Source organism: Ursus arctos, unplaced genomic scaffold (genome assembly GCF_023065955.2).
Source record: "Ursus arctos isolate Adak ecotype North America unplaced genomic scaffold, UrsArc2.0 scaffold_19, whole genome shotgun sequence".
Classification (NCBI taxonomy): domain Eukaryota; kingdom Metazoa; phylum Chordata; class Mammalia; order Carnivora; family Ursidae; genus Ursus; species Ursus arctos.
In genome coordinates this window covers 57,182,333-57,207,951 of record NW_026622863.1, presented here as the reverse complement: position 1 = coordinate 57,207,951, position 25,619 = coordinate 57,182,333, and the positions used below count along the sequence as shown (strand labels likewise).

The 25,619-nt window shown below is 52.8% G+C and overlaps 1 protein-coding gene and 1 long non-coding RNA gene across 3 annotated transcripts; both read left to right on the top strand.

The window, feature by feature from the left end:
- The first annotated feature begins 726 nt into the window (after positions 1–726).
- LOC130544156 (uncharacterized) lies at positions 727–8,645 on the top strand. Of its 2 annotated transcripts, none has more exons than XR_008960187.1 (3): positions 727–1,149; positions 1,692–1,931; positions 8,311–8,645. It is a non-coding gene; the product is annotated as an uncharacterized LOC130544156 (long non-coding RNA). The 2 variants fall into 2 exon arrangements; XR_008960186.1 differs by having other exon boundaries at positions 728–1,149; positions 4,464–8,645.
- A 9,780-nt stretch (positions 8,646–18,425) lies between these two features.
- Positions 18,426–23,400, top strand: LOC113247344 (kallikrein-1-like). The gene is made up of 5 exons (XM_044380057.2): positions 18,426–18,471; positions 19,439–19,595; positions 20,961–21,247; positions 21,395–21,531; positions 23,245–23,400. The coding sequence occupies exons 1-5, from the start codon at positions 18,426–18,428 to the stop codon at positions 23,398–23,400; spliced, it is 783 nt and encodes a 260-aa protein (XP_044235992.2).
- Positions 23,401–25,619: the final 2,219 nt, after the last annotated feature.

The window sequence follows — 25,619 nt, the reverse complement described above, 5'->3', positions numbered from 1 at the left end:
ACTTCTCTGGTTATCAGGGTACCAATGTGGGGTAGGAGTGGAGAAAGGATGGGGATAGTCTCTGGGTTGGAGGAGGTAATATGCATGGAGCAAGTGTGTAAATCCTAAAATTAGGTTGGCACTTAGAAGACTGGTAAACACAGGATGTGATTCAGATGTGGACTCTAGAGCCAGGGGCCTGGAATCTTGCCTCCAACCCATAATACTGTGCAACTTTGGGCCTCCCTATGCCTCAGTTTCCTCATCTGTAAGATGAGAATAATTGCTTCTGCCTCATAGGAGTGTTTTGAGGCAGTAGTGCCTGAAACCCGTGCCTGGCATTTAATCAGTGCTGGGTAACCCTGGTCATTATCAGTCCTGTTTTCCCCTGAGAACAAAATCATAGGGAGGGGTGGTCCTACGGTCTTTCTTAGATGACACAGTCGGGCAGCGGCAGATCAGGGACTTGAAGAATCTGAGTCTGTCCACCTCTCAGATATGGCACCTTTCTCTGAAATTCCTTTCTGGAGACTCCCGTTTTACAAATGGGGACACTGAGTCCCAGGGAGAAGAAACGTGGAGTTACGTGGAGCCCCAGCGTGAGAGTGTTCTTCTATCCAGCAGGGAGAAAACCTCATGTACGGACTAGGATTACAAGGTTACATCCGAGGCTATTTCTCGTTCTGTGCTGGGGGGAGGCTGAGGAGCAGGGGGGAACCGAGACTGCAAACGTTGCGTCTTTTCCTCTTGCCCTGGAAGGCTCCTGCCGCTAGGTGACGCCAATGTGCGCTTGTCCCGCGGAGGTTTGCTCTTGGGTCTGTGGGAGGGCTGTTTGGGGGAAGGACGCAGAATTCGGGAACTCTGAAGAAGGTGGATCTCGGCGGCGGCAGAGAGGGGAGGCTGGAGACTCGTCCTGAGATTTGTCCTTAGTTGTTCTGCAGGAATTTTTGGATCCAATCAGTGAACGGGCCCACGTTTGCGCAGGTATTTGTTGGTGTGCTGGGGTTTTCCGCAGGGGTGCACCCCTATGGACACCAAGTCCTGCAAGTACCCCTCCACCCCAGCCCAGAGGGCTCCCGCCGTCCTTCAGGGACAGAGGCAGAGGGACCAAGATCCAAGTCAGGCCGAACATCAAAGGAGTGGAGAGACAGAACAGGACAAAAGACGAAGGTGGGCAGGACAGGCCTCCCCCCCACCCCCAGTCTACCCCCCAGGAACTCACGTCTCAGAGCCTGGGCCCTCCTCTGCCCACTCCGTCCTGAAGTTCAATTTTTGCTTTTCTGCGGGTCCCCCAGCTTGCCTTTCTCCCTCTATCTCTCTCCCTCTCTCTCTCTCTCTCCCCTCTGGTTCCCTCTGTTTCTTTTTTCCTGCCTTTCCGTGTCAGAATCTCTGCCTTCCTCCAGCTCTCTTCATCTCAGTTTGTTCATCTCCTTCCTCCTTTTCCTTCAACCTCCCTCCTTTCTGCATGTCCCACCGGCTCCCATTTTGTTCTCTTTGCACCTCCAGCCCGGCTGGAGTGTTCCGTGTTCCACGGCTCCTTTCTCCCTCCCCCTCTCTGCATGGGGCCTGTCTCCTGCTCTCTTTCACCTCCCTGGGTCTCCCTATTTCACCTCTTTCCGTCCTCGTGTCCTGATCCTCACTCTCTCCTCCTCTCTGCCCCACTCCTGTCTCCCTGTGGACAGATCTCCTCCTTTCTCCCCTGCCTTTCCCAGATCCTAAATGCAGGGCCCTTTGCCTTCGGGCCTCTGCTGCTGGAACAGAACGTGCCCCGACGATACAGCAACTGGTAGGCGGTTTTGCAGACCTCCTCGGTCACCCCGCGCACCTTGCCACGCTGCAGCCCTGGGGACTGGCTTGGGACACACCACGAGGAGAGCAGGGAAAGTCAAGGACGGAGACACCGTGAGACTTAAAGATAGGGCTCACTTTGCCTCCTCCAGACCCAGCCGGAGGTAAGGCGGAGGGTACCTGGGCTGGCACGCTGGGGGCGGTGCTGGGGGAGTCCTTGGTGGCTGCGCGAGGTTGTTGACATCGGTGGGGCGGCTCTTCTCTGGCGCAGCACAAAGGAGGGCTTCTAAGCATCCCTCCAGGCTGTCTCCATAGCTGGGCTACCAGCCCTCTCCTGAAAGACTTAATTCCACAGTCCCAGCCTAGACCTGCCCAGAGAACAGCCAGTCTAGGCCACGCCCCCAGAGCTGAGGCCACGCCCCCGTCCTGTCCCTTTCGGGGAGCAGCGCCCTCCAGCCCCGTCCTGGTTGGGCACTTTTTGGAGTGCCGCTCTCAGAGTAGCTCCAGTTCATGGAGCTCCCTACTTGTAGCACTGCCCTGAAGTGAGCACGCAGGAGCAAGGTCAGTTCTGAGTTCAGAATGACCGACTGGGCAGGAGGGGGATGGAGTAGAGGGGGACAATGGGGGCTGGAGGCCTGTAAAGCAGGCGGGGGGGGGGGGGGGATGAGGGTCCAGGTGCTAATAGGCCTGACCTGGCTGGGCAAGGGGACAGAGGAGGGGACGATCAGTGAGAGCCAGAAGGCAGGAGGCCCAGGCTTGGCGAAAAATGCTGGGCTCAAGTGGGTTTCAGGGAGGTGAAAGGCTGGGGTGCCCACCTGCGTGCTGTGGTGGTGGGGGGGGATATTGTGAGTGTAGACATCTTGAAGCTGCTCAGCCGAGAGACTAAGGCCAAAGTTCGAATCAATCTAGGTCATGTCTGCCCCTCTCTTCGCTCGCAGTCGCTCAGCAAACCCTGGGGGCTCCCTTTAGAGGTATCAGGAGTGGACCCCTTGGCCCTCCCTGCCTCCACCCTGGCCACCCCTATCCTCACTCCACACCAGGCCTCCTGCCTGTCCTCACCCCTGCTGTCTGACCCCACACAGACCCCTGAGGGCCCTGTGAACACCCAAGTCAGGCCCCGTCCTGCTTCTGCTCAGCAGTGCGCATGGCCCTGGGGTCCCTCAGAGGAGCGGCACTTACCTCCCTGTGGCCCCAGGTGAGGCCCCACAGGATGGGCCCCTTTCTTCCCTCTGGTGTCGCCTCCCGCCCTCTCCCCTTGCTCCCTGGGCTCCATCCACACTGGCCTGGCTGACACCCTCACACACCCCAGGCTGCTTCCCCCCCACCCCCCCCGGGGCCTCGGCACCTGCTCTTCCTCTGCTCTTCCCCCCCTTCCTGTCCTGCTGGGCTCCCCCTCTCCTGCTGCAGGTGTCCACTCAGCCCCGCCTCCTCTCTGCCTTCTCCCTCATCACAGGGCTGTCCCCTGGCTCCGCGATGTCTCCTTCTGCCCCGCAGCACCAGCACCTCCTAACATGCACTGTCACTTCTGTGTGACGTTCACTGTTTCTGTCTGTGTCCCCTCACGGCGGGGGGGGGGGGCTGGCTCCGTGAGGGGGCTGCTCTCTGTCTGGTCACTGCTGTCTTCCCAGGGGCTAGGTTGGTGTGGGGCATGCAGTAGGTGCTCGGTAAGTAGGTGCTGCATGGAGGAAGGGGTGAATAGTGATGTGCAGGACTGAGGTGCGGGTGGTGTCTGGATGGGGGTGTGGGATAGGACAGGGGTGGAGGCACTGGGGGCGGGGCTATAGCTGGGCAGCAGTGGGACCGATGCCTGGTGAACCCTTGCACCCCCGCCCTGAATCTGGGTTCCCTCCCCCAGCCCAGGTGGCCGAGGGGGAGAGGCTGGCTCGCCAAGCAGGTGTCTTTACTACCCTCCAAGTTCCTGGCACACAGCATGAAGTCAGTCATCCTCTGTATGTGGTGTCAGGCACACATGTCATTAGACAGGAGTTTGAGGTCCATATAGGGGAGATCATTTGGCTTCCTGGCTATTGGCAATGGAGGGACCCAGCTGTGGGTGACATCATCTGGCTCCTCAGCCCCCACTCCTTGGGACCGAGAGGTGTTGGTCCCCAGCCTCCTCCTCCTTCAGACCCAGGTGTCCTGGATGCACTTGCTGGAGTAGCTCTGGCGTGTATTATTTGGGTCGATGATGTCCCAGCCCCCAAGGTGGCGTTGGTACAGTGCTGTATGGTGGAGGGGAGTGGCTGGGGAGGCCAGTGGACTTGGAGTGGACCCATAAGTTTCTTGAACATGTGTGTGTTGGGGGGGCTTCTCATGTGCCAGCCCTCCCTCTGGGACAATGATCCATGGCAGGGGGACACTGGGAAGGCCTGGTGGGGGCCATGGAGGAAGAGCTAGAGGGAGAGGGAGAGGGAGAGGGAGGGGGAGGGGAAGAGAAAGGGGGAGTGTTTGGGGAGGGGGGGAGGAGGGTGGAGGAGGGGGGAGGGCAGAGAGAGGGTAGAGGGGAGAAGGAAGAGGGAGGAGAGGAATGGGGACTCTGCCCTTGGGCTGGGGACCAGGCCACCCATATGGAGCCAAAGAGTAGGAGGGAAAGGAAGGGGGCAGAGACAGGTGTACCCCAGCAGTTCTCAGATGCGGGCAGTTTGGCGTCCTCCCATCCCAGGAATGTTGACAATGTCTGCAGACATCTCACATAGGTTCTGCAAAGACACACAGAAGGAGGTGGATGTCTGGGTTCTCTGTGGTGATGGTGAGATGAAAGAGGGATGTGTGTCCACTCTGAGAGAGGGGACAGTGACCCATGGTAGATGCTGTCCATGGAGCAAGAAACAGAAGTTGGAAGCAGAGTGCACCAGACACACACAGCAAGGATGGGACTTCGAACAACCCAATTTGTTCTGGAGGCCGTGGGAAGCCCTAGAAAAATTGTGAGTAGAGGAACAGTAGGGTCAGCATTGTGTTGTAGGCAGACAGACTAAGGGAAGAGACTGGAGTCCCTGGAAGGTGACTTACTACGGGGGAGGGAGGTATGTTGGAGGTGCCCCCAAACACCCTCAGATTCAATGATTTCCTAGAGGATTCCAGGAACTCAGAAAGGCTGTAATACTGTGATTTATATGGTTTATTCCACTGACTGTTATCCTGTGTTTTATATGTTATACTGTGGTTTATATGGCTTATTACAATGACAGGATACACACCAAAATCAACAAAGGAATCAACGATCGAAATGTGGAGAAATCAGGGACCACCCTGCAGTGGAGTTGCATGAACAGCACGTGATTCTGCCGGCAACAATGTGTGACAAGTACAAAGTATTTCTAACTAGGGAAGCTCACCCAAGCCTTGGTGTCCAGAGTTTATAGGGGGGTCAGTATAATGGGCACGGAGTATCTGCATGACTGACCTTAACTACTCAGTCTCCCGTCTCTCCAGAGGTCCAAGTGATGCAACATGGCCCAGGCCCAGGTGTACAAAAACAGTTGTTAACATAAATCACATTGGTAGCATAAACTATCCGGCATGGCTCAGAATGCCAGGTGTGTGAAGGGACACCTATTAGACAGAATATTCCAAGATGGTTCATATCACAGGTCCTATTTATTAAGCATCTGGTATGTGCCAAGCAGTGTGCTAGAACTTTGCAGGTTCTGATGACTATTTCATATTATCCCAAACCACACAGGTAGCAAACTGAATCCAGGGAGCCTGACTGTAGATCATATATTGTTTATTACATTATTATGGAAGAGTGAAGGTGGGGGAAGCCCAGAAAAAAAAGAGATGAAGAGATGGAGACATGAACGGAAAGAAGAGGCATGAGGGAGGCATGGAGGGAAAGAGGGAGAATGAGATCATAAAGAGCAAGACATTTACAGGAGACACAGAGAGACAGAAACAAACATAGGGCAATGGCATGAAAATGTAGGGGAATATCTTTGTAAAGGAGGGACGAGGGAGGATCTTAGCCATGATGCCAAAGACACAAACTTAAGACAAAAATATTATGGATTTCATTGCCTTGAGATTAAAGGCTTCTGTTCACGGAAGAATGTGGTGGGTTAAATAAATAAGCAGACAGCAGAATGAAAGGAAAGAGTGATTTGGTGCCCAACAGATGAGAGATCAATATCTAGAATATACCAGACTCTCCTGCACATGGACAAGAAAGAGATGGCCTGTCCTATAGAGAAATGAGCAGCAGTATGAACAAGTGGTGTGCAGAGGGAAAATGAAAGAGCTAACAATCGTTTGCGAGATGCTCGAAATCACTTGTAAGATAAATGCAAGGTAAAACGGAGACATCCTCTCGCACCTCATGGACTGCCAACATGAGAAGCTAAGTAACCCCAGGAGCTGATGGAGAGAAACTTCCATCCTCTGCTAGTGAGCCTACGGACCAGGATAGTCATGGTAGAGACTAACCCGGAGAACTAGTCGAGTATCCATATGCCCTAAAGAGCCACAGGTTCTGATAGTGGGCAAATGCCCCAGAAAGATTCTCGCACAGTTTGACGAGGGAGCTGTAAAAGATGTCCACTCTACACTGTGGGGCTTGGGAGTAGGGACCTCAGCGGCATGGACACCTGCACTGGGGGGAGTGTGCAGGTAAGGGCAGAGGCGGCAGGAATGAACCCTCTTGTAAGGTCAAAATAGTCAATTAGAAACAGAGATACTGAAAACAGGGGCACCTGGATGGCTCAGTCGTTAAGCGTCTGCCTTCGGCTCAGGGCGTGATCCCAGCATTCTGGGATCGAGCCCCGCATCAGTCTCCTCCACTGGGAACCTGCTTCTTCCTCTCCCACTCCCCCTGTTTGTGTTCCTTCCCTCACTGGCTGTCTCTCTCTGTGTCAATAAATAAATAAAATCTTAAAAAAAAAGAGAGAGAGATACTGAAAATAGGAGATGGCAGGGGGTAGATCAGTGGCCTTAGGGACTGGCTCAGGGGTCTCTCCTTGTGTTTCCACTCTTGACCCCTCTCCTGGTTCCTTCACCTGGGTCTGGGATCAGAGCAGCGCCAGAGTTTAACTTAAAAATTACAGCACCTTGAGTGTGTCTGCTGGCCATGGGGACATACCCAATCCAAGATGCTCATCCATGCATCCTTGCACCACCAAGGAGGCAGCAGGCAGGGGCTCACCTCAGAACAAGACTCAGGAGTCCAGAGATGGCCCCATGAACAGCCCTGTGGTGCATGTACTGGACTTGCTGTCTCTCAGGTCCTGTGCCTCCATCACCCTCTGGAGGTTTCCCTCCATCTCTGCCTCGAGGAATCTGTCGTCTGTGCATGTCCTCCTCTAACTCAGTCTCTCTGTCTTTCTGACTCCATGTCTGACTCTGTGTCTCTCAGTTTTCGAGTCCATCTCTCCCCCCTCCCTCCTGTACTTCTGGATGTGGAGCTGAATGGAGCCAGTGCCCAGCTCTGTCTCTCTGAAGTCACTGACTCTGTCTAACTTCTTCTCCTTCTCTTTCTCTCCCTCTCACACTCTGACTTGCTGTCCTCCTACATTCCATGTCTTTGGGCCATGATTTCAATGTCATACAATCCTCCCTGCCCAGTGACTTCCTGAAGGAAGGAGAATGGGGGGGAGAAGGAGAACTTGTGGAAACTGGGCTGAAAGTCCTCAGGGGAGTCCCCATCTTTCTAGCAGGTACTACATAACGACCACACACAGAATGCCCTGGGTCTGGTGCCTGGCTTCTGACCTTCCTATGTTAGAAATAACTGATGTGTTAGTTTTGTTTTACATTTATATTCCATTCTGCATCAGTTTTTTGTGAAAAGGTAAGATCTTAGTCTGGATTCTTTTTGTTGTTGTTGTTGCCTGTGGATGTCTAATGTTTCCATATTTGTTGAAAGGACTACGACTTTTAGCATTGAATTGCCATTGCTTCTTTGTCAAAAGTCTGCTGACTTTATTTGTGTGCATTTGTTTTGTTTTGTGACTCTATATTCCATTCTATCGATCTATTTTTTTTCACCAACACAACACTCTCTTGATAGTTGTAGCTTTATAGGAAGTCTTGACATGGTGTCAGTTCTCCAACTTTCTTCTTCTTTTCCTGATTTTGCTGGCTGTCCTGGGTCTTTTGCCTTTCCATATAAGGTTTAAAATCAGTTTGTCAGTGTTCACAAATTAACTTTCTGGGATGTTGACTGGGATTTCTTTGAATCTATAAATCAAGTTGGGAAGAACTGACGTCTCAAAATATCGAGTGTCCCTATCCATGAACATGGAATCTCTCTCCAGTTATTTAGATCTTCTCTGATTTCATTCATCGAGTTTGGTAGTTTCCTTATATAGATTTTCCACACGTTTTCTTAGATTAGTTTCTAAGATCTCATTTTTGTGAGTGCTAGTGTAAATGGCATTGTGTTTTTAATTCCAAACTCCTACTGTTCATTGCTGTATATAAAAAGACAGTTGACTTCTAGATAGCATCCTTGCATCCTTGCAACTGAAAAATTAATAAAAGGCAATTTAAAATGGAGTCTGGGGCCAGAAGGGGGAGCTCTGATGCTCTACCGTTTGTCACTTGCAGACCCCAACAAGAAGAGACATACCTTGCATTTTCAATAGGAAGAAGCATATAGTTTACTAACCCAGCGGGAAAAGGAAGATTTTCTCCTTTCCAGGCAACAGCCCCACCAGTGAAGGACCGTCACAACTCAGCCAGTGAGAAGCCACTGCGCTCCAGACTCCCAGTTACTCCAGTGGACTTTTTGGTTAAAACAGCCCCTCCAACTCTTTCCTTTCCTCTATAAAAGAGCATCCCTACCAGGTGTTCTCTGGACTTGCCTATGGTTTTGCCATAGGTTGCCTGTCCCGAACGGCAATTCTCTGGTATTCCTGAATAAACCCGTGTCGCTGGTAAAATAACTTACAGTTTTATTTAGAGGGTTAACAGAATCTTGCTATAATTGCTTATTGATTCCATAAGGTTTGTCAATTTTTTCTGTGACTTTGTAGATAGACAATCATGTCATCAGGGAGCGAAGACCTTCTTAGTTTTTCCTTTCTTTCTTTTTTTTTTTTTAAGATTTTTTATTTATTTATTTGACAGAGAGAGAGACAGCCAGCGAGAGAGGGAACACAAGCAAGGGGAGTGGGAGAGGAAGAAGCAGGCTCCTAGCGGAGGAGCCTGATGTGGGGCTTGAACCCAGAATGCCGGGATCACGCCCTGAGCCGAAGGCAGATGCTTAACGACTGCGCCACCCAGGTGCCCCTGAGTTTTTCCTTTCTAATTAAGTATACCTTTAATTTACTTTTTACTCTTTTTTGGTGGTGGCGTCTTATTGCATTAGCTAGGACTTCCAGTATAATGTTGAATAAGAGACATGAGAGAAAACACCCTTTTGTTGTTTGCAGCCACGGGGGGGAAGAATCTAGTTTCTCACATTAACCAATGTGATCTGTGAGATTTTGTATCGGTTCTTTACGGAGTTGAGGGAGTCCCTTCTCTAGGTTTATGCTGCAGACACATGTTTTGTACCTCAGTGGAGGAAAATGAGCTTAGAAATCCACAGTCTCATCAGAGGCAGCAGGAAATCTGCACAATCTCTGCTCAGGAGATATTATCTTTATTAATCTGAGCTATAAACAGATCTGCCCTGGAGGCATATTTATTTTTTGAATAGCAAATAAATCTTTATGAGAGTGGAATGTTATTAGTTAGGACAAGAAACAGATTTTTTTTCTGAGCGGCATCTTTATTGTCCTGGACAGTAAACAAACTGCTCTGAGGGGAATTCTATCCCAACACTGGTTACAACACACCTTCCACCATTTTCTGCAGGAGGAACCTTGTTCCTCCTTCCACATACATCTTGTTGACCACAACCGTGTTTCCCCAGTCTGACCAGGCAGAATGTGGTCATTTGACCTGGATATGTAAATCCCGCCCTAATGCACATGTCCGTGTGTGTATGGCTCTGACCTTCGGAATATATCTGTGGACAGTTACAACTTGAACTTGTGCACACACACGCACAGGAGTCTATAGCTAATGAGGTCAAGGAGGTGGGGGAAATTTCTGGAAAAACAGGCAGCAGTTGTAAAACCTAAAGAAAGAGCATTGCTTAAAAAAAACCAACGATGTCTGGGGGCGCCTGGGTGACTCAGTGGGTTAAGTGTGTCTGCCTTCGGCTCAGGTCATGATCCCAGGATCCTGGGATGGAGCCATGCATTGGGCTCCTTGCTCAACGGGGAGCCTGCTTCTCCCTCTCCCTCTGCTGCTCCCCCTGCTTGTGCTTGTGCTCTCTCTCTCTGTCAAATAAATAAATAAAATCTTAAAAAAAAAAAGACTTCTGGAGAAGTTGCAGGAACAGCATATATGAATAATATGTACGTAGTGCAGGGCACAGGGAAGTGGTACCAGTACAGGAAAAGGCTCCTGTCCTGAGGGATTTTCCACTCACTTTCCCAGAGACTCGAGGTGGTGACAAGGTCCTGGAAGGTGAGGGGTGTCAGCTCCACTCCCAGCTCTGGCAAATGACCCTCCATGTGTGGACATTTAACTGTGTTGCTTTCCTCATCTCCAAACACGATGTGCTGCATGGGGCCACTGGCAAAGGCTGTGCCAGTGCAGGGCTTAGGGTCCCGAGGAGGCATGACTGGGGAGGTCAGGACAGCAGGATGCTGGATCTGGGGATGGCGACGTCTGGGGGTTGGCTCCTGGATGTTGTGGGAGGTAGTCTGGGGACCTGAACTTCTAGTTTGGGGAATAGGATAAGGGACATTTGCCAACTCCCATACTACGTGGAAGGATGTATTGAAGTCATGGGGCTGGAGACCCATGTGTGTGCCTCGGGACTGCAAAGAATCTGAGCGGCAGGGCATGACTGTGCTGTAGGGTGTTAAGAGCAGGTAAGTGGAACTTCAACATCCCATAGGGTTGAGAGAGCCCAGGTTGCTTGCTTACGCTTTGGTCTTTTTGTCTACCCCACACTCAACTTGTACAGAGCCCTCTGCCTACACAGCTCCTATGGGTGTTCATGGTGAGTACAGGCTGCATAAACACAATGCCCCAGAGCAACTGTGGGCTGTTCCAGGCATCACGCAGCAAGTCCTGTGAGAAACAAGGTCATCGCCATGAGGTCGTTGTTGAAACTAGCCCCACCTGTGTGACTTCGCCCACCGCTGGCACTGCCCAGCGTGCTGCCCACACCTGCCCCCTTGTGGGTAGGGCTTGCATGGCAACTGGCTGAGCCCTGGTGTCTGACAAGGAGCCCAAGCCCCCAGGCAGCCATGGTGGAAAGGTGTATGAGCAAGGCTGGATGTCAGCTCTCCAGGAATCCTAGGCTCCAAGGATCCGTTGTGGAAGGGCCATTGTCCTGAAATTGGTTTGGTTTGAAATGAGTGAGTTGGAGTTGTTTGGGGTTGGGTTAGGACTGAGTTGGGTGGGTCAGGTGATATTTTGGTTGGGGTTGTGGACGACGGTCAGGATGGGGATGGCATGCTGGATCCAGAAGGTCTCTCCACAGGGTGACTCGGGGGACCCCTGATCTGCATGTGGGTTTTCTGGTCCCTGACTGTATGCCTCAACTCCAGTTCTTATGATCTTAAAATGGGTTTATCTCTGCCCACTTTTTTTTTAAGATTTTATTTATTTATTTGACAGAGAGAGAGACAGCCAGCAAGAGAGGGAACACAAGCAGGGGGAGTGGGAGAGGAAGAAGCAGGCTCCTAGCGGAGGAGCCCGATGTGGGGCTCGATCCCAGAACGCCGGGATCACGCCCTGAGCCGAAGGCAGGCGCCTAATGACTGCACCACCCAGGCGCCCCCACTTTTTTTTTTATTGCAGTATAGTTAACATGCTATGTTATTTTAATTTCAGTTGTACAATGTCCACTTACTTATTTTATTTTTTAAAAGAGTATTTCATTATTATTTTTTTAAGATTTTATTGATTCATTCGACAGCAAGAGAGCAAACACAAGCAGGGGGAGTGGGAGAGGAAGAAGCAGGCTCCCAGCGGAGGAGCCTGACGTGGGGCTCGATCCCAGAACGCCAGGATCACGCCCTGGGCTGAAGGCAGACGCCCAACAACTGAGCCACCCAGGCGCCCCCATTATTTTTTAAAAGTAAACTCTATCCCCAATGTGGAGCTCAAACTCACCTACCCTACCACCCTGGGATCAAGAGTCCTGTGCTCTACCAACTGTCCCAGGCAGGTGCCTTTCAATGCCCCAAGAGCTTCCTTGGTTACTCAGATAGGAAAGGAGGAGGATTTTCTATCAAGTTTTTAACACATATCTTGGATAAGAATATGTGTTAAAGACACATAACACATAACCTGGACCATCATGAGTTGCTCTGATTTTTCAGAACAGCCTTGGTAATCAAAATGGTGGAAACCTAGAAAACCCTTCTGTTTCTCCTCTGAGACCCTCAAAGATGAACCTTGAGATGCATGAATCTAGCTCCTGAGACCTACACAGTCCATTGCAAGAAGTACTGGATTTTGTGTGGGGATACCCGTGATTTGGGTGGTCAGATGAACCAGGATCCCTAGGCCTTCAAGTGCTTGGCTGCCTTTTCCATTCTGGTTCTGAGACCACCCCTAAGAGAATCCCAAGTCGCTCTGGTACCTCAGACCATGATTTCCATGCTCTTCAGACAGAAAGGGCCATCCCTCACCCCATCCCAGGATGACTCGCCCCTCTCCTGATTGCATTCCCACCATGACCACAACATTATTCCTGGATCTCCCACTCCCTCTTAGAATGCCAACAGCTCATAGGAGACCCTCATCCTTTCTGTCACTCTGTGACAGGGAAATATCCAATTCTCCCAACTCCCAGCTGAAAGCCTCCAGCCACAGTTCTGGGAGCCCCCACTCCCAAACACCCTAAATCCATCCAAGATGCTCATCTCAGCCCAACTAGAACTATTACCTAAATCAGTGATGTTTTACAACCTCAAAGCTCACCCCAGGCCTCAGAAGATTCTCCAGCATGGGACTCACTAAAACTTTCCTCTCTCAGGCTCTGCCCCTCTGGGACCCTTTTTCGGGGTTTCTGGGAGCTCCTAATATCCCAGACCACACAGCCTCTTTCCCCAGTGTGATTCCTCAAATCACCCGGCCCCCACACCACATATTACTGCAGACATTGCCCTCTTGTCTCCTGCCTGATCTTTGTGGTTGGCTCTACCCTCAACGTAGTCTCCCCACCCAGACCCTGCCACCAACCCACAACCCCAGGGATGGCTTCAGAATTCCAGAACCTTCCCATACCCCTTGTCCATCTCTCCAGACCCCGAGCTGTGCTCCTCTGCCCCCATGTCCCTCCAACTCCACAGCACAGCTCCAGCTCTTAGCCTAGGCCCTCCGAGCCCCACTGGTCATGTACACTCTCTCTCTCTAAGAAAAATAAAAAAATAAAATCTAAAAAAAAAAAAAAAGAGTGGAGAGTTGCTGTATCCCTGAGATCCCTGAGACTAGATGTATTTCTGGTGTATGGTGTATTTCTGGCTTTAAGAATGGCAAGTAAACTGCTTCTGGTGGTCTTGGCCATTCTATGTCTGCCCTGAAAGAACCATGTATCTTTTATAGCCACAGAGCTGAGATTTCTGAAGTCCAAACCTAGAGTCTCACCCTCTGAGTGGCTGAATTACAATGTAAAATGAGTTCCCAGCCATCCCGGTGTCTGTTGTTAAAATGAAGGCATGATTGGGAAAGAAGAGCATCTGGAATTTGAAAGGAGATATATGGGAAGACCCTGATGAAAGGGAGGATAGTGTGGTGAGGGTCCAAATAGAGATGTGGGCTGAGCCAGGGTCTAGGGGATGGAGAAGATCCAGGGAGCAAGTGTGCAATGGCTCATGTCTGAAAGGCTTTGAGGCACCTGGGGTCTGTCCTGGTATTTCAGGGAACAGTATACTCTCCCCAGAGGGAGAGCCCAAGAGGAAGAGCATGTTGAGCAGGGGGAGGGACATGAGTGGTAAAAAGAAGTTTCTCAAAAAGCAGGTGAGATGACCTTGTGTCTGGAGGGATCCATGGGGGAGAAGGGTCCAGGGTCTCTACCGCTTACACCTCTCCCACCAAGTTCAGCTCAGTCCTGGTCTGTCCTCCACCATGTGGCTGTACCCAGCGGGTCCCCTGCCCACCTCCAGGTCCATCTGGCAAGGTGCTGCCTCAGTGCCTAGCTGTTTGTCAAGAACTCTGAAGGGTCTAAGATATACTGCCTTGCAAACAAATGTGAGCCAGCCAGTGTCGTGGGTGCTGGCAGAACACACCAGATCCTGGGTCAGAGGCAGGATTTTACTACTCATGGCACAGCAGGCAGCATGGTAGCTTTATTTATTTTTTTTTTTTTAAAGATTTTATTTATTTACTTGACAGAGATAGAGACAGCCAGCGAGAGAAGGAACACAAGCAGGGGAAGTGGGAGAGGAAGAAGCAGGCTCCTAGCGGAGGAGCCTGATGTGGGGCTCGATCCCATAACGCCAGGATCATGCCCTGAGCCGAAGGCAGGCGCTTAACCGCTGTGCCACCCAGGCGCCCCAGCATGGTAGCTTTATATTCACACCAGTTCCCCTGGCTCCCCAAGGCCCATGGGGGTGATCAGAGGAGCATAGGTGGATTCTGTGCACATAGTGGTTTGTGCCGTAGCTGAGGACCTGAGCGTAGGAATCCTTAATCTTATCAGGGGGCTGCTGGCAAACTTTCCCCAAGTCAGTCTCTGATGGAGATATTATCTTTATAATTCTGGGCTGCAAACAAAATTGCTCTGGAGGGGCATATAATTTTTATTGTCCTTGACAGTAAACAAATATTACCTTTTATTAGATCATGGACAGTACACAGCCTTCTCCGAGGGAGATACCATCTTGAAAGGCTGCATGATAGACAAACAATCTTGGAAGACAGTCCAGAATAAAAAATGTATTCATTCCTTTGCTCTGAAGGCACGTGACACGCTCGTGGAGAATTTCTAACAACATGAGTCTGGTCTCACCCTCTACGTTTCGCCCGCAAGAAAGGGAAAGGTAACATCACTCAGTTTTCCTCATGCTCTTCCTCCACCATATTTGCATGCCCTCTGCTCACTGGAGTTCCAGCCCTGATTCCCAACAACAGGGGGAAGAGTGCGGTCATTTGATCCGTGGGATTGTGTCCAATCTTGCCCTAGTGTTGGCTCCTGTGTCTGTGTGTGTGGCTTTGACCTTGAGGGGATGTATCTATGTTTCCCAGTGTAGAGGTTCATCGTCCTTTGACCTCGAAAACGGCCTGTTTGGTAATTGTGCACAGTGCAGCTCTGTGTGTATCTGTGTGGCAAGCGTGCAAGGCCTTACCTGTCTCCTACTTGCCTGCACTTGCGAACTTTGTTATCAGATGTGAAACGCAGTGAGAGACCTTGAACATCAAGCATCTGACTTGGGGGCTGATGTAGAGAAGGATAGATACGTCCTGTCCTGAAGCCTGTATCTCCAGCTATGTCTCCGTCATCTTCAATACCCAGCCTTGTGTCCAGGTGTGGCGCTGGAGTCTGATACCCTGGGTCCACACCTGAGTGCTTGGCCTCTGGGTTTGTGCTTGCCACTTTGAATCACCACTAAGTGGCTTGTGGATTAAGCCGGTTTTGACCTTGACTATCTTACCTGGGTCTGCATATATGTCTGAGTGTGACCGTATTTGTGTCCACAACATGAATATCCACACGTATGTCCCATAGATCATGTATCTTTGATTAAAATAACTACTATTTATTAAGCGACAATTTGTCCTAGGCATTATCTCTCTCTCTCACACACACACAGACACACACACAGACACACACACACACAGATCCCTATTTAACCTTACAACAACCTCCATTTAGCAGATGAGGAAATGGAAACACACAGAAGTCAAACACTGGATAGAATACTATTTTAGAGACCTATGTTTGTGAACATGTCTTTAGGGGCCTGAGTGCATCCTGACGTCTCTCCTGTATATCCTTATTCAGGACCCCAGCTTGTATGTCTAGACCCTGTGTACAAGTATGTGCATCTCTGGATTGAATGCGTTCAGACCTCCACTGGACACTGTGAATTTAGGTCTGAGTTTGTACATCCAAAGCTTTGGGTCAGTGTGTATGTGTGTGTGAGTGTGTGTGTGCGTGCATAGGCACTCATGACTTCTCTGTCTATATCCATATGCACATAAGAACATCTATTGTGATTCTTTTTTTTTTAAGATTTTATTTATTTATTTGACTGAGAGAGACAGCGAGAGAGGGAACACTAGCAAGGGGAGTGGGAGATGGAGAAGCTGACTTCCTGCCAAGCAGGGAGCTGGATACGGGGCTCGATCCCAGAATGCTGGGATCATGACCCAAGCCGAAGGCAGACGCTTAACCACTGAGCCACCCAGGCGCCCCCTATTGTGATTCTTGAATCACATGCATATGTCTAGTGAATTTCAGCTTGAAGTGCTGTCCATACAGTACCCAAGTTTGAAAGTGTGATCCACATGTGTGCATATCCATGAAAGAGTATGACCACATTCATAACCTTGTGTGACACTGAATTCACTATTCTCTCCAGTGAATCTCCCATGTTCATTGCATTGTACCAAGGGCTGTGTTCTGGGCTCCATCTTGCATCGTGGACTACCCAAGTTGCCCGATGGACACAAAAGTGTCTGCAGGTATGAAGGGTAGGGGCTCAGACTCCTTCAGGTCATGGGTGGAGGCAGGATGTGGGCAGGCTTAGGAGTGGGATTGGGTTGGGTTGGGTTTCCCTTGCCCCAGAGAAAATGCTTTGGATAGGGTTGAGGATGGAGTAGGAAAAGCAGTTAGAATGGGGGTGGAGTTGTGGTTGTGGTTAGGACTGGAACAGGGCTGGGCTGGGTTGGATAGGCATTGGACTGGGTGGTGTAAGGGTTGGCTTGGGATGGCATTGCTGGGGTTTGAAATGGTTTGGTTTGATTTGGATGGGGATGATGTGGGGGTTGAACTGGGAATGGTGGGCGATGTATTTGGGGATGTTAAAGACCTGGGGGTTAGGATTGGGTTGTGTTGTATGTGAGGATGGTGTGGGTTTGGTTTGATTTTGAATGGGGAGGATGTGGGGGCCGTGTTCCTTTAGGTTGAGTTGGGTGGGTTCATTTGCCTTGGGTTGGACATGTGTAGGGTTGGGGTTGGTTGGGTTGAGTTGTATTGGGTTTTGGTTGAGGCTGTGTATGTGGATTAGGATGGGGATTGGGTGCTGTATCCAGGGGTTCGTCACTCACACTGAGTCACATTTCTCCCACAGGGTGACACTGATCTGTGTGTAGGGGAGGCCAGGTAACTGACTGAATGTATTCTTGTACCCCAGTCTTTATGGTCTTCACTTGTGAGTGTCTATGACCACTTCTCTCACTTCCTATCTTGGGATCTAGCTTTTCATGTTGCTCAGCTCAGAAAGGGGAAAGATTTGATCAAGTGCTTGACATGGGAGGGGCTGGACCCCCATGTCTCCCATGGGTGAGAGCCCCCTTCCTGGCTCATACATGGCTTTCTTCTCCCTTGTCTTATCATGGCAGAAGGGGCAAAGGACCCCTTTTAAGTGCACTCATTCCATTCATGAGGGCTCTTCCTTTGTGACATAACCACTTCCCAAAGGCCCCACCTCCTCAAACCATCTCACCGGGGAGTAGCAGTTCAACACATGAATTTGGGGGGATGCAGACATTCCGTCTATAGCTTGTAGGACACATTCTGGGTCAACACTGGAGGCCCAAAAGGCTCAATCTAGTTCTTGAATCTCTTCAGAAACTCCAAAATGTGACATTCAATGCCACTTAATGCTGAGGTGCATTAACGAGGCCCCGAGATCTAAATGTTCATTGGAGTGGAGCCACTGGATTCTTTGAGGGTTCTCTTGACCTGGATGTGGAGGTGATCTCGGTGTCCTGGGTCATCAGATGCCCAGGTTGAAGACAGGAGTTGGTTGGGGCTCTATGTCGAGACCTCTGAATTGTTTTGGAGAACACTGGATTTCGGGATGCTAGGAGACTCGTTCCAGAATACCTTTGGAATTTCGTATCACTGGGTCCAGTAGTGCTGGGATTTTGGAACTCTGGCACCTCAAGAACTGATTTTCAGGGGGACGTTATAGTAGGGGAACTCATTCCTGCATCTGGAAATACAGGAATCTCGGAGTTCTGAAATCCAAGCTCATATCTCAGGGATGTGGGAAGTTGGGGGACAGGCATCTTGGCTCAGGGAGGTGCAGAGATCAGAGAGGTTCAGAGACACAGTGCACCTATTTGAGAGTCCAATGGACTTTGGGGTGCAAAATCTCTCTTGGCATGTAGGCATTGGAGGCTTTGTAATAGGCATCCTGATTCTGCAGAGCTGCTGATTCTTTTTTCTTGGGCTTCCCCTCACTGCCTGTGTTGCCAAGAGCAAGGCAAGAGAGCTGTAGGCCCTGGCCCATTGGGCCTCCGACCCCGGAATATATCCAGCGTGATTAAGGACCTAAGAACAACAGGTGCTTGCTCTTTCACCCCTCCCATAGCCCTGGGGTGGGGGGCGGGGACTGTCCACACCCAGAAGCAGGGCCAGGCCTTGGCTAGCAGCAGAGCAGGGGCGTGGCCATGGGGGATGTAGGCTTTAAAGGCTCCCAGGGTTGCTCCCCAGCTCCTAGCTCACTGTCTGCCAGCTCCCGGACACTCTGTGCCCCATGTGGTTCCTGCTCCTGTGCCTGGCAATGTCCCTGGGGTGGACTGGTGAGTAGAGTGGATCTGAGAAAAGGAGAGGGGTCCCGACTCTCATGGTGCTCTGACCCCGCCGCCCCCACAAGGCCATCCCCTCTCCCCATCCATGCACCCTATTCCTCCCACCCACAGTCCAGCCCAGGCAGGGTACCAGTCTCTTCCTACCTCTCCCACTCCCACCCCAAAACCTTCCTTAGCTCTCCACCCTGCCACCTTCCTCACAGTCCTCTCTGCCACACTGGGTCCCTGCTTCCTCCCTGTGACCCCCAGACAGTTCCCAGGCAGGCACAGCCTGGGGCCATCTCTGTCTCTCTCTTTGGGGTTCCCCAACTCTTTCAAGCAGTTCTCCCTCCTCACTGGACCCAGGGACCCTGATCCTTCTGTCCTACCTCCTAGTTCTCCATGGTCCAGTGCTCTGGCTCCTGAGCCCCCAGTTGACCTTTCCCATTCAGCTGTCATCTCTCAGCCCCATGCCCTAAATACTGACACCTTCTCAGAACCCCAAAGTCCCATGCCAGGTATAGAAGATATTTAAGACTGAGACCCCTTAACACCCCTCAAATTCTTCCCTCCCAGTCAATGACCCTCTCCTTTGAAGTCCTTCACACTTGTTTCTAGAACCCCTTCCTCTTCTTTGAGCCAACACCCCCACCAAAGCCAGCCATCCCCAAGTCCAAGAACTCCAAATCACCACAGAACAGCCGGCTTCCACGCCACAAGTTGCTCCAGAGCTGCCTTGGTTTTTTTTTCCACCTGATTCCTGGGGTGGGGTCTATTTCAACAGAATGTCTCCCCACCTAGGACCCATCACCAACACAGTTAAGGGACTGCAGGAGAATTGCAGGCCCTTATGGTACCTCTTGCCCGTCTCCCCCGACACCTAGCGTTGCTCTTCTGCACCTGTGTCCCTCTCCTAGCCTAGACCCTCCCGGCCCCATTGCCACCTCCCACCCGCCCTCACCCAGCACCCCCTCTGCAGGTGCTGTGCCTCCCATCCAGTCCCCGATCAGCGGAGGCTCGGAGTGCAAGAATTTCCAACCCTGGCTGTTGCTTGTGTATAATTTCAGTAACATCGGGTGCGGAGGCGTCCTGGTGCACCCACAGTGGGTGCTCACAGCTGCCCATTGCATGCACAAGTGAGTCTGAGCATGGGGTCTGGGGAGGGGGGGGGTGTCTGTACTCCCACGGGAATAAACAACTGGGCGCAGACCCTGGGTTCACCTCAGGGGAGGTTGGGGGTCTCAGGGAAACAAAGATGGCACTGGTCTGGGTCCCATGGAAAGTGGCAGGGACAACCCCAGGAAGCCCTCCCACGGCAGCCTGTCTCTCTGTCTCTCCCTGTGACTGTCTTCCTGTGTCTCCCTGCCCTGTGTCTCCGTGTCTCTCAGTAACTGGCTCTGGTGTGTGTCTGTCTATCTGAGTATGATTTATCTCTGTCTCCCTCTCTGTTTGGTCTCGGTGTCTCTGTGTGTCCCCCCGTGTCTGTCCACCTCTGGGTCCCTCCGCTGCACCCCTGTACCTGTATGTCTCAGCCTCTACCTTGCTGCTCCATCTCTCTCTCTGGGTCTCTGCCTCACTCCCTCTCCCCCATCGCTGCTGAGCACCCCCAGGATGGGACTGAGGGGGACCCCCAGAGAAAAGGAAGGGATTATTCTGACATGTGTGTGTGAGGGGGGCGCTTCTCATGTGCCCAGCTCCTCCCTCCAGGACAATGATACACTCCAGGGGACACAGGGAAGGGCTGGTTTCAGCTGGAACCTGCTGGGGGCCCTGGAGGAAGGAAGAAAAGGAGGAGAAAGAGGAGGGGGGGTGGGGAAGAGAAGGGGGAGGAGGAGTAGTAAGGGGAGGGTGGAGGAGGAGAAGGGGAGACAGTCTGGAGAGGAAGGGAGAGGGAGGAGGTGGAGAGGTTCTGGGAGGGAGGGGGATGCTGACCTTGGGCTGGGGGCCAGTCCACCCGCTGCTGGGGAGCCAGCCCCACAGCACCAGCTGCCACTGAGCTGGTCCCAGGCCCCCTCCAGCCCTTCCGGGTCCTCCTCCCTCTCTGTTCTCTCTCAGGCTGTCGGCCTCCTCCCTCCCATTTCTTACCCTCTCCCCTTGCTTCCTGTCGCTGTCTCACTGGGCCTGCTGCTCCTTCTTCCCGTCTGTTCTTTCACTCTGCATCTTTCCAGGGACCCTTTCTCAGGGTCGCTGCGTTTTTGCTTCCTCTCCTGTCCCCTTTGTGCTCCTTCTGGCTCCCTGTTCTACCCTCTGCCTTGTTCCTTCTCCTGTTTCAAGCTCTCTCTTTTTCACTACTTCTCTTTGTTTCTGGATCTGCATTTCATGCTGTCACAATCTTTTGTTTTCCCAAGGTCTCTATTTTTCCATGACTACTTCTTTCCTGCAGGCGCTCCCTCTCTCTCCACGGTTGCTCCTTGTTTCTCTCTATCTTCGGGATTCTCCCTGGCCCCAACTCCCTTTCCCCCTCCTCTCTCCTCATTCCCTGGAGTCTCCTCCCTCCCCAGAAATTACCAGCTCTGGCTGGGTCACAACAACCTGCTTATGGACGAAGACACTGCCCAGGTTTTCAGCCGAATTACAAGCTTCCCACACCCTGAATTCAACCTGAATCTCCTGAAAAACCACGCCCACCTCCCCGGAGAGGACTACAGCCACGACCTCATGCTGCTGCGCCTGGCAGAGCCCGCCCAGAAAACAGATGCTGTGGGGGTCCTGGACCTGCCCAACCAGGAACCCCAACTGGGGAGCACCTGCTATGCCTCTGGCTGGGGCAGCTTTGAACGAGGTAAGTGTACCCCAGGGCCAGACCCTGCAGCCTGGAGCCCAGACACTTGGGTATGGGGAGGAGGGGGCTGGGGACTGGACTCAGGGTCTGAGAGAGGAGGGGCCGAGGAGCCACCTGGGGTCTGGTCACAGCCCTTTTTGTCTTGGTCCATAGTCACATACATCGGCAATTTCCAGCGCGTGGACCTCAAACTCCTGCCCAATGATGTCTGTGCCAAGGCCCACTCCCAGAAGGTGACAGATCACATGCCATGCGCTGGGCCTTTGGAGGGCAACAGTGACAGGTGCCTGGTGAGCCAGCCTCTCCCCCTCGACCACCTGGGCTGGGGGAGGGAACCCAGATTCAGGGTGGGGGTGCAAGGGTTCACCAGGCATCGGTCCCACTGCTGCCCAGCTATAGCCCCGCCCCCAGTGCCTCTGCCCCTGTCCTATCCCACACCCCCATCCAGACACTACCTGCACCTCAGTCCTGCACATCACTATTCACCCCTTCCTCCATGCAGCACCTACTTACCGAGCACCTACTGCATGCCCCACACCAACCTAGCCCCTGGGAAGACAGCAGTGACCAGACAGAGAGCAGCCCCCTCACGGAGCCAGCCCCCCCCCCCGCCGTGAGGGGACACAGACAGAAACAGTGAACGTCACACAGAAGTGACAGTGCATGTTAGGAGGTGCTGGTGCCGCGGGGCAGAAGGAGACATCACGACATCGTGGAGCCAGGGGACAGCCCTGTGGTGAGGGAGAAGACAGGGAGGAGGCGGGGCTGAGCGGACACCTGCAGCAGGAGAGGGGGAGCCCAGCATGACAGGAGGGGGGGAAGAGCAGAGGAAGAGCAGGTGCCGAGGCCCTGGGGGGGAAGCGGCCTGGGGTGTGTGAGGGTGTCAGCCAGGCCAGTGTGGATGGAGCCCAGGGAGCAAGGGGAGAGGGCGGGAGGCGACACCAGAGGGAAGAAAGGGGCCCATCCCGTGGGGCCTCACCTGGGGCCACAGGGAGGTAAGTGCCGCTCCTCTGAGGGACCCCGGGGCCGTGCGCACTGCTGAGCAGAAGCAGGACGGGGCCTGACTTGGTTGTTCACAGGGCCCTCAGGGGTCTGTGTGGGGTCAGACAGCAGGGGTGAGGACAGGCAGGAGGCCTGGTGTGGAGTGAGGATAGGGGTGGCCAGGGTGGAGGCAGGGAGGGCGAAGGGGTCCACTCCTGATACCTCTAAAGGGAGCCCCCAGGGTTTGCTGAGCGACTGCGAGCAAAGAGAGGAGCAGATGTGACCTAGAATGATCCGAACTTTGGCCTTAGTCTCTCGGCTGAGCAGCTTCAAGGAGATGTCTACACTAACAATACCCCCCCCCCCCACAGCACACAGGTGGGCACCCCAGCCTTTCACCTCCCCGAGGCCCACTTGAGCCCAGCATTTTTCACCAAGCCTGGGCCTCCTCCACCCCTGGGTCTGTAAGTCTCCCACTCCTAACTTCACCTCCCCCAACCCATCCATTCCCAAGCCTGGCCCCTCCTGCCCAACCCCCACGGACTTACCCATTGTCCCCTCATGTCTGTTGCCTAGCTCAACCCAGGTTTGTCCTTGTTCCGACCTGGACCCTCACCCTAGCCTTCTTCACAAGCCTCTGGCCCTCATTCTTTCCTTGTATCTCATCCCTGTCCTGCCACAGTGGATCATTCTAATCTCAGAACTGACCTTGCCCCTCCCTGCTCACCCCCTTCCATGGGCCCTGTGGAGCGGTATCCAGTCAGAGGAAGCTGTTTGGGAGAGGTGACGTCAGAGCTGAGCCCTGAATGTTGGAGGGTCCGGTAGATGGACCCCACTTTTCCCCCCCACTGACCTGTCTGCTGGGACTATTCTCCTGGACCCTCCCCCCTGCGCAGAAACTAGACCCTGAAGTCTTCTCTCCATTGGCCAGGACTCGAGCTGCTGTACCCTCTGTTGGAATCCCGCTGGCCCGAACCCGAAGCCTTGCTGACCTTCCTTTTCCTCCCCCCTTTGTGCTGCAGGGCGACTCGGGGGGCCCACTGATCTGCGATGGAGTGCTTCAAGGAATCACATCCTGGGGCCACATCCCATGTGGCAGCCCCGATATGCCTGTTGTCTACACCAAACTGATTCCCTACCTGCAATGGATCAAAGAGACCATGTCGGCCAACAGCTGAATGGCTCTGACCTTCCCCTCCCCTTAGTTAAATAGAATACACAGCAAATTCTGGCATCATCTGTCATTTCTAGATGTGGAAGTTAGGGACCCACCCGGCCTAGGTCCTAAAGTGTGGAGTCAGGGGTAGAGACGGGGAAGACCAGTGGCTTTCAAATGGGGGCACCCCCTCCCCCCATCCTGGCCTCCAGGGGCCATTAGGCAATGTCTGCAGACATCGTCTCACACAGATTCTGGAGAGACACACTTAAGGCAGGGGTGGCCATGTTCTTGTGGGAGGGATGGGTGCCCACCCTGGGAGGGTGGACGGTGACATGTGGTAGACGTTCCCCATAGGACACTGAGCAGAGCTGGAAGTACAAAGCAGATGCATGCACACCAAGGACAGAGTTCAAAGCACAGCCATGAGTGAGAAAGTGTGAACACACACTGAGTCACGGAGCAAAACAGCCTTACAAAGTTACAGTCTGCGCCCACAGTACTCGTTCTGTAGAATACAGTCAAGTAATGAAGCCGAGAAGACACCAGAAGGGGTGCCTGTGGGGCGTGCGAATGGATTGTGGGGATGAGAGGGGATCATTAGTTATTAGTCGAGGGTTTGAATCCATGAATTGAATATAAACACAGTGGCGGGATCGGTCAGGGATGCTGAGTCAATGGTCCATGAGCCAAGGAACACAGTTACTTCAGCCCCCTGCCCATGAGGGCCCCAAAGAGAGTGAATCAAGAGGGAACTGCGTGGCCTCCTCAGACACCACCGCAGGAAGCTTGGGCTGTCGCCTCGGGACAGGATCCAGGCTGGGAGATGCGGACTGGGGACCGAGCTTTTAGGGACAGACCCCGCTCCCCCGGGCACATGGGCAGCGACAAGGACCGAAAAGCGCACTGTGGGATGTAAGTGTCAGCCGGACACCGGTGGTGATGCCCTGGTGCGGACCCAGTCCGGCTCCGTGGTTGCTGACTTCGGTTTGGCTGTTTGGACCCAACAGGAAGTCGAAGTTGCGGTGGATGAGTGCACCCCTCCCCCCCCCAGCACGTCAGTGTCCTGGCAGCCTCCCGCTCCTCTGCGCTCCCACCTGAACATCAGCCCCATCTCAATTCCATCCACAAGCAATTCCGTGGCAAGCCCATCCGGTCTCCGCTGCTCTCCAGCTTTGGCCGGAAACCTTTTCCAGAGCTGAGGAAAAGCGCGCCCTCTTCTACTCAGGCCCCACCCCCGAGACGAAGCCCCGCCCCGGCCCCGCCCCGCCTCCAACTCAGGCCCCGCCCCAAGCCCCACACTGGGCTTCTAGAGCACCCACAGGGGATGCAGAGGAGTGGTCTGCCCTCCAGGCCTGGCCTGTACTCCAGGAGGCGGGTCAGAGCACAAGGGGAGGAGCCTGGTCTTGGGGCGGGGCCAGAGCTCGGGGGGCGGGGTCAGGACCAAGGAAGGTTCATGACGGTGAGGCCCGGACGCAGTCTCCAGTCAAGAAAGCTCCACGTTGCGACCACTCTAACGCACCTCTCTCCCTCCACACCTCGCCTCTCCCCACCCTCCGACACAACAGTTGCAAAACCCGCCTGGGTGCGCACAGCCTCTCACATTCACACTCTTTCCCTCCCCAACCCCGGGCCTCTCTGCCCATGCAAGAGTCCTGGGGAAGTCTTTAGGTGAGTGTGAGGCTGTTAGCTGAGGCCTGACCATTCCCCTCTCACTCCGTGCTTCCAGTGTTTCCCCAGAGATCTCTGGGCAGAGAAGGGCTGCAGGAAGGGCACCTCATCCTCAGCCCTGAGACTTTAGCCCTGAGACGGGAGCCTAGAGACATAGAGACAGGAATGCGAGACAGCCAGGAGGAAAAGAGAAAGTGTCAGCAACAATTAGGAACAGTGGCAGCAGAGGGAAGATGGCGTGACAGTGACAAAAATAAAATAAAATTAAGAGAAACACACAATGAGGTTCAAAAACACGGAGTTTCAGAGAGAAAGAGACAGAAAGCTAAGGCTGGTGGCTGAATGGGTTAAGCGTCTGCCTTCGGCTCAGGTCGTCATGATCCCAGAGTCCTGGGATCGAGTCCCACATTGGCCTTCTCGCCCAGCAGGGAGTCTACTTCTCCCTCTGCTTGTGCTCTCTCTCTTTCTGACAAATAAGCAAATAAAATCTGAAAGAAAGAAAGAAAGAAAGAAAGAAAGAAAGAAAGAAAGAAAGAAAGAAAGAAAAAGAAAGAAAGAAAGAAAGAAAGA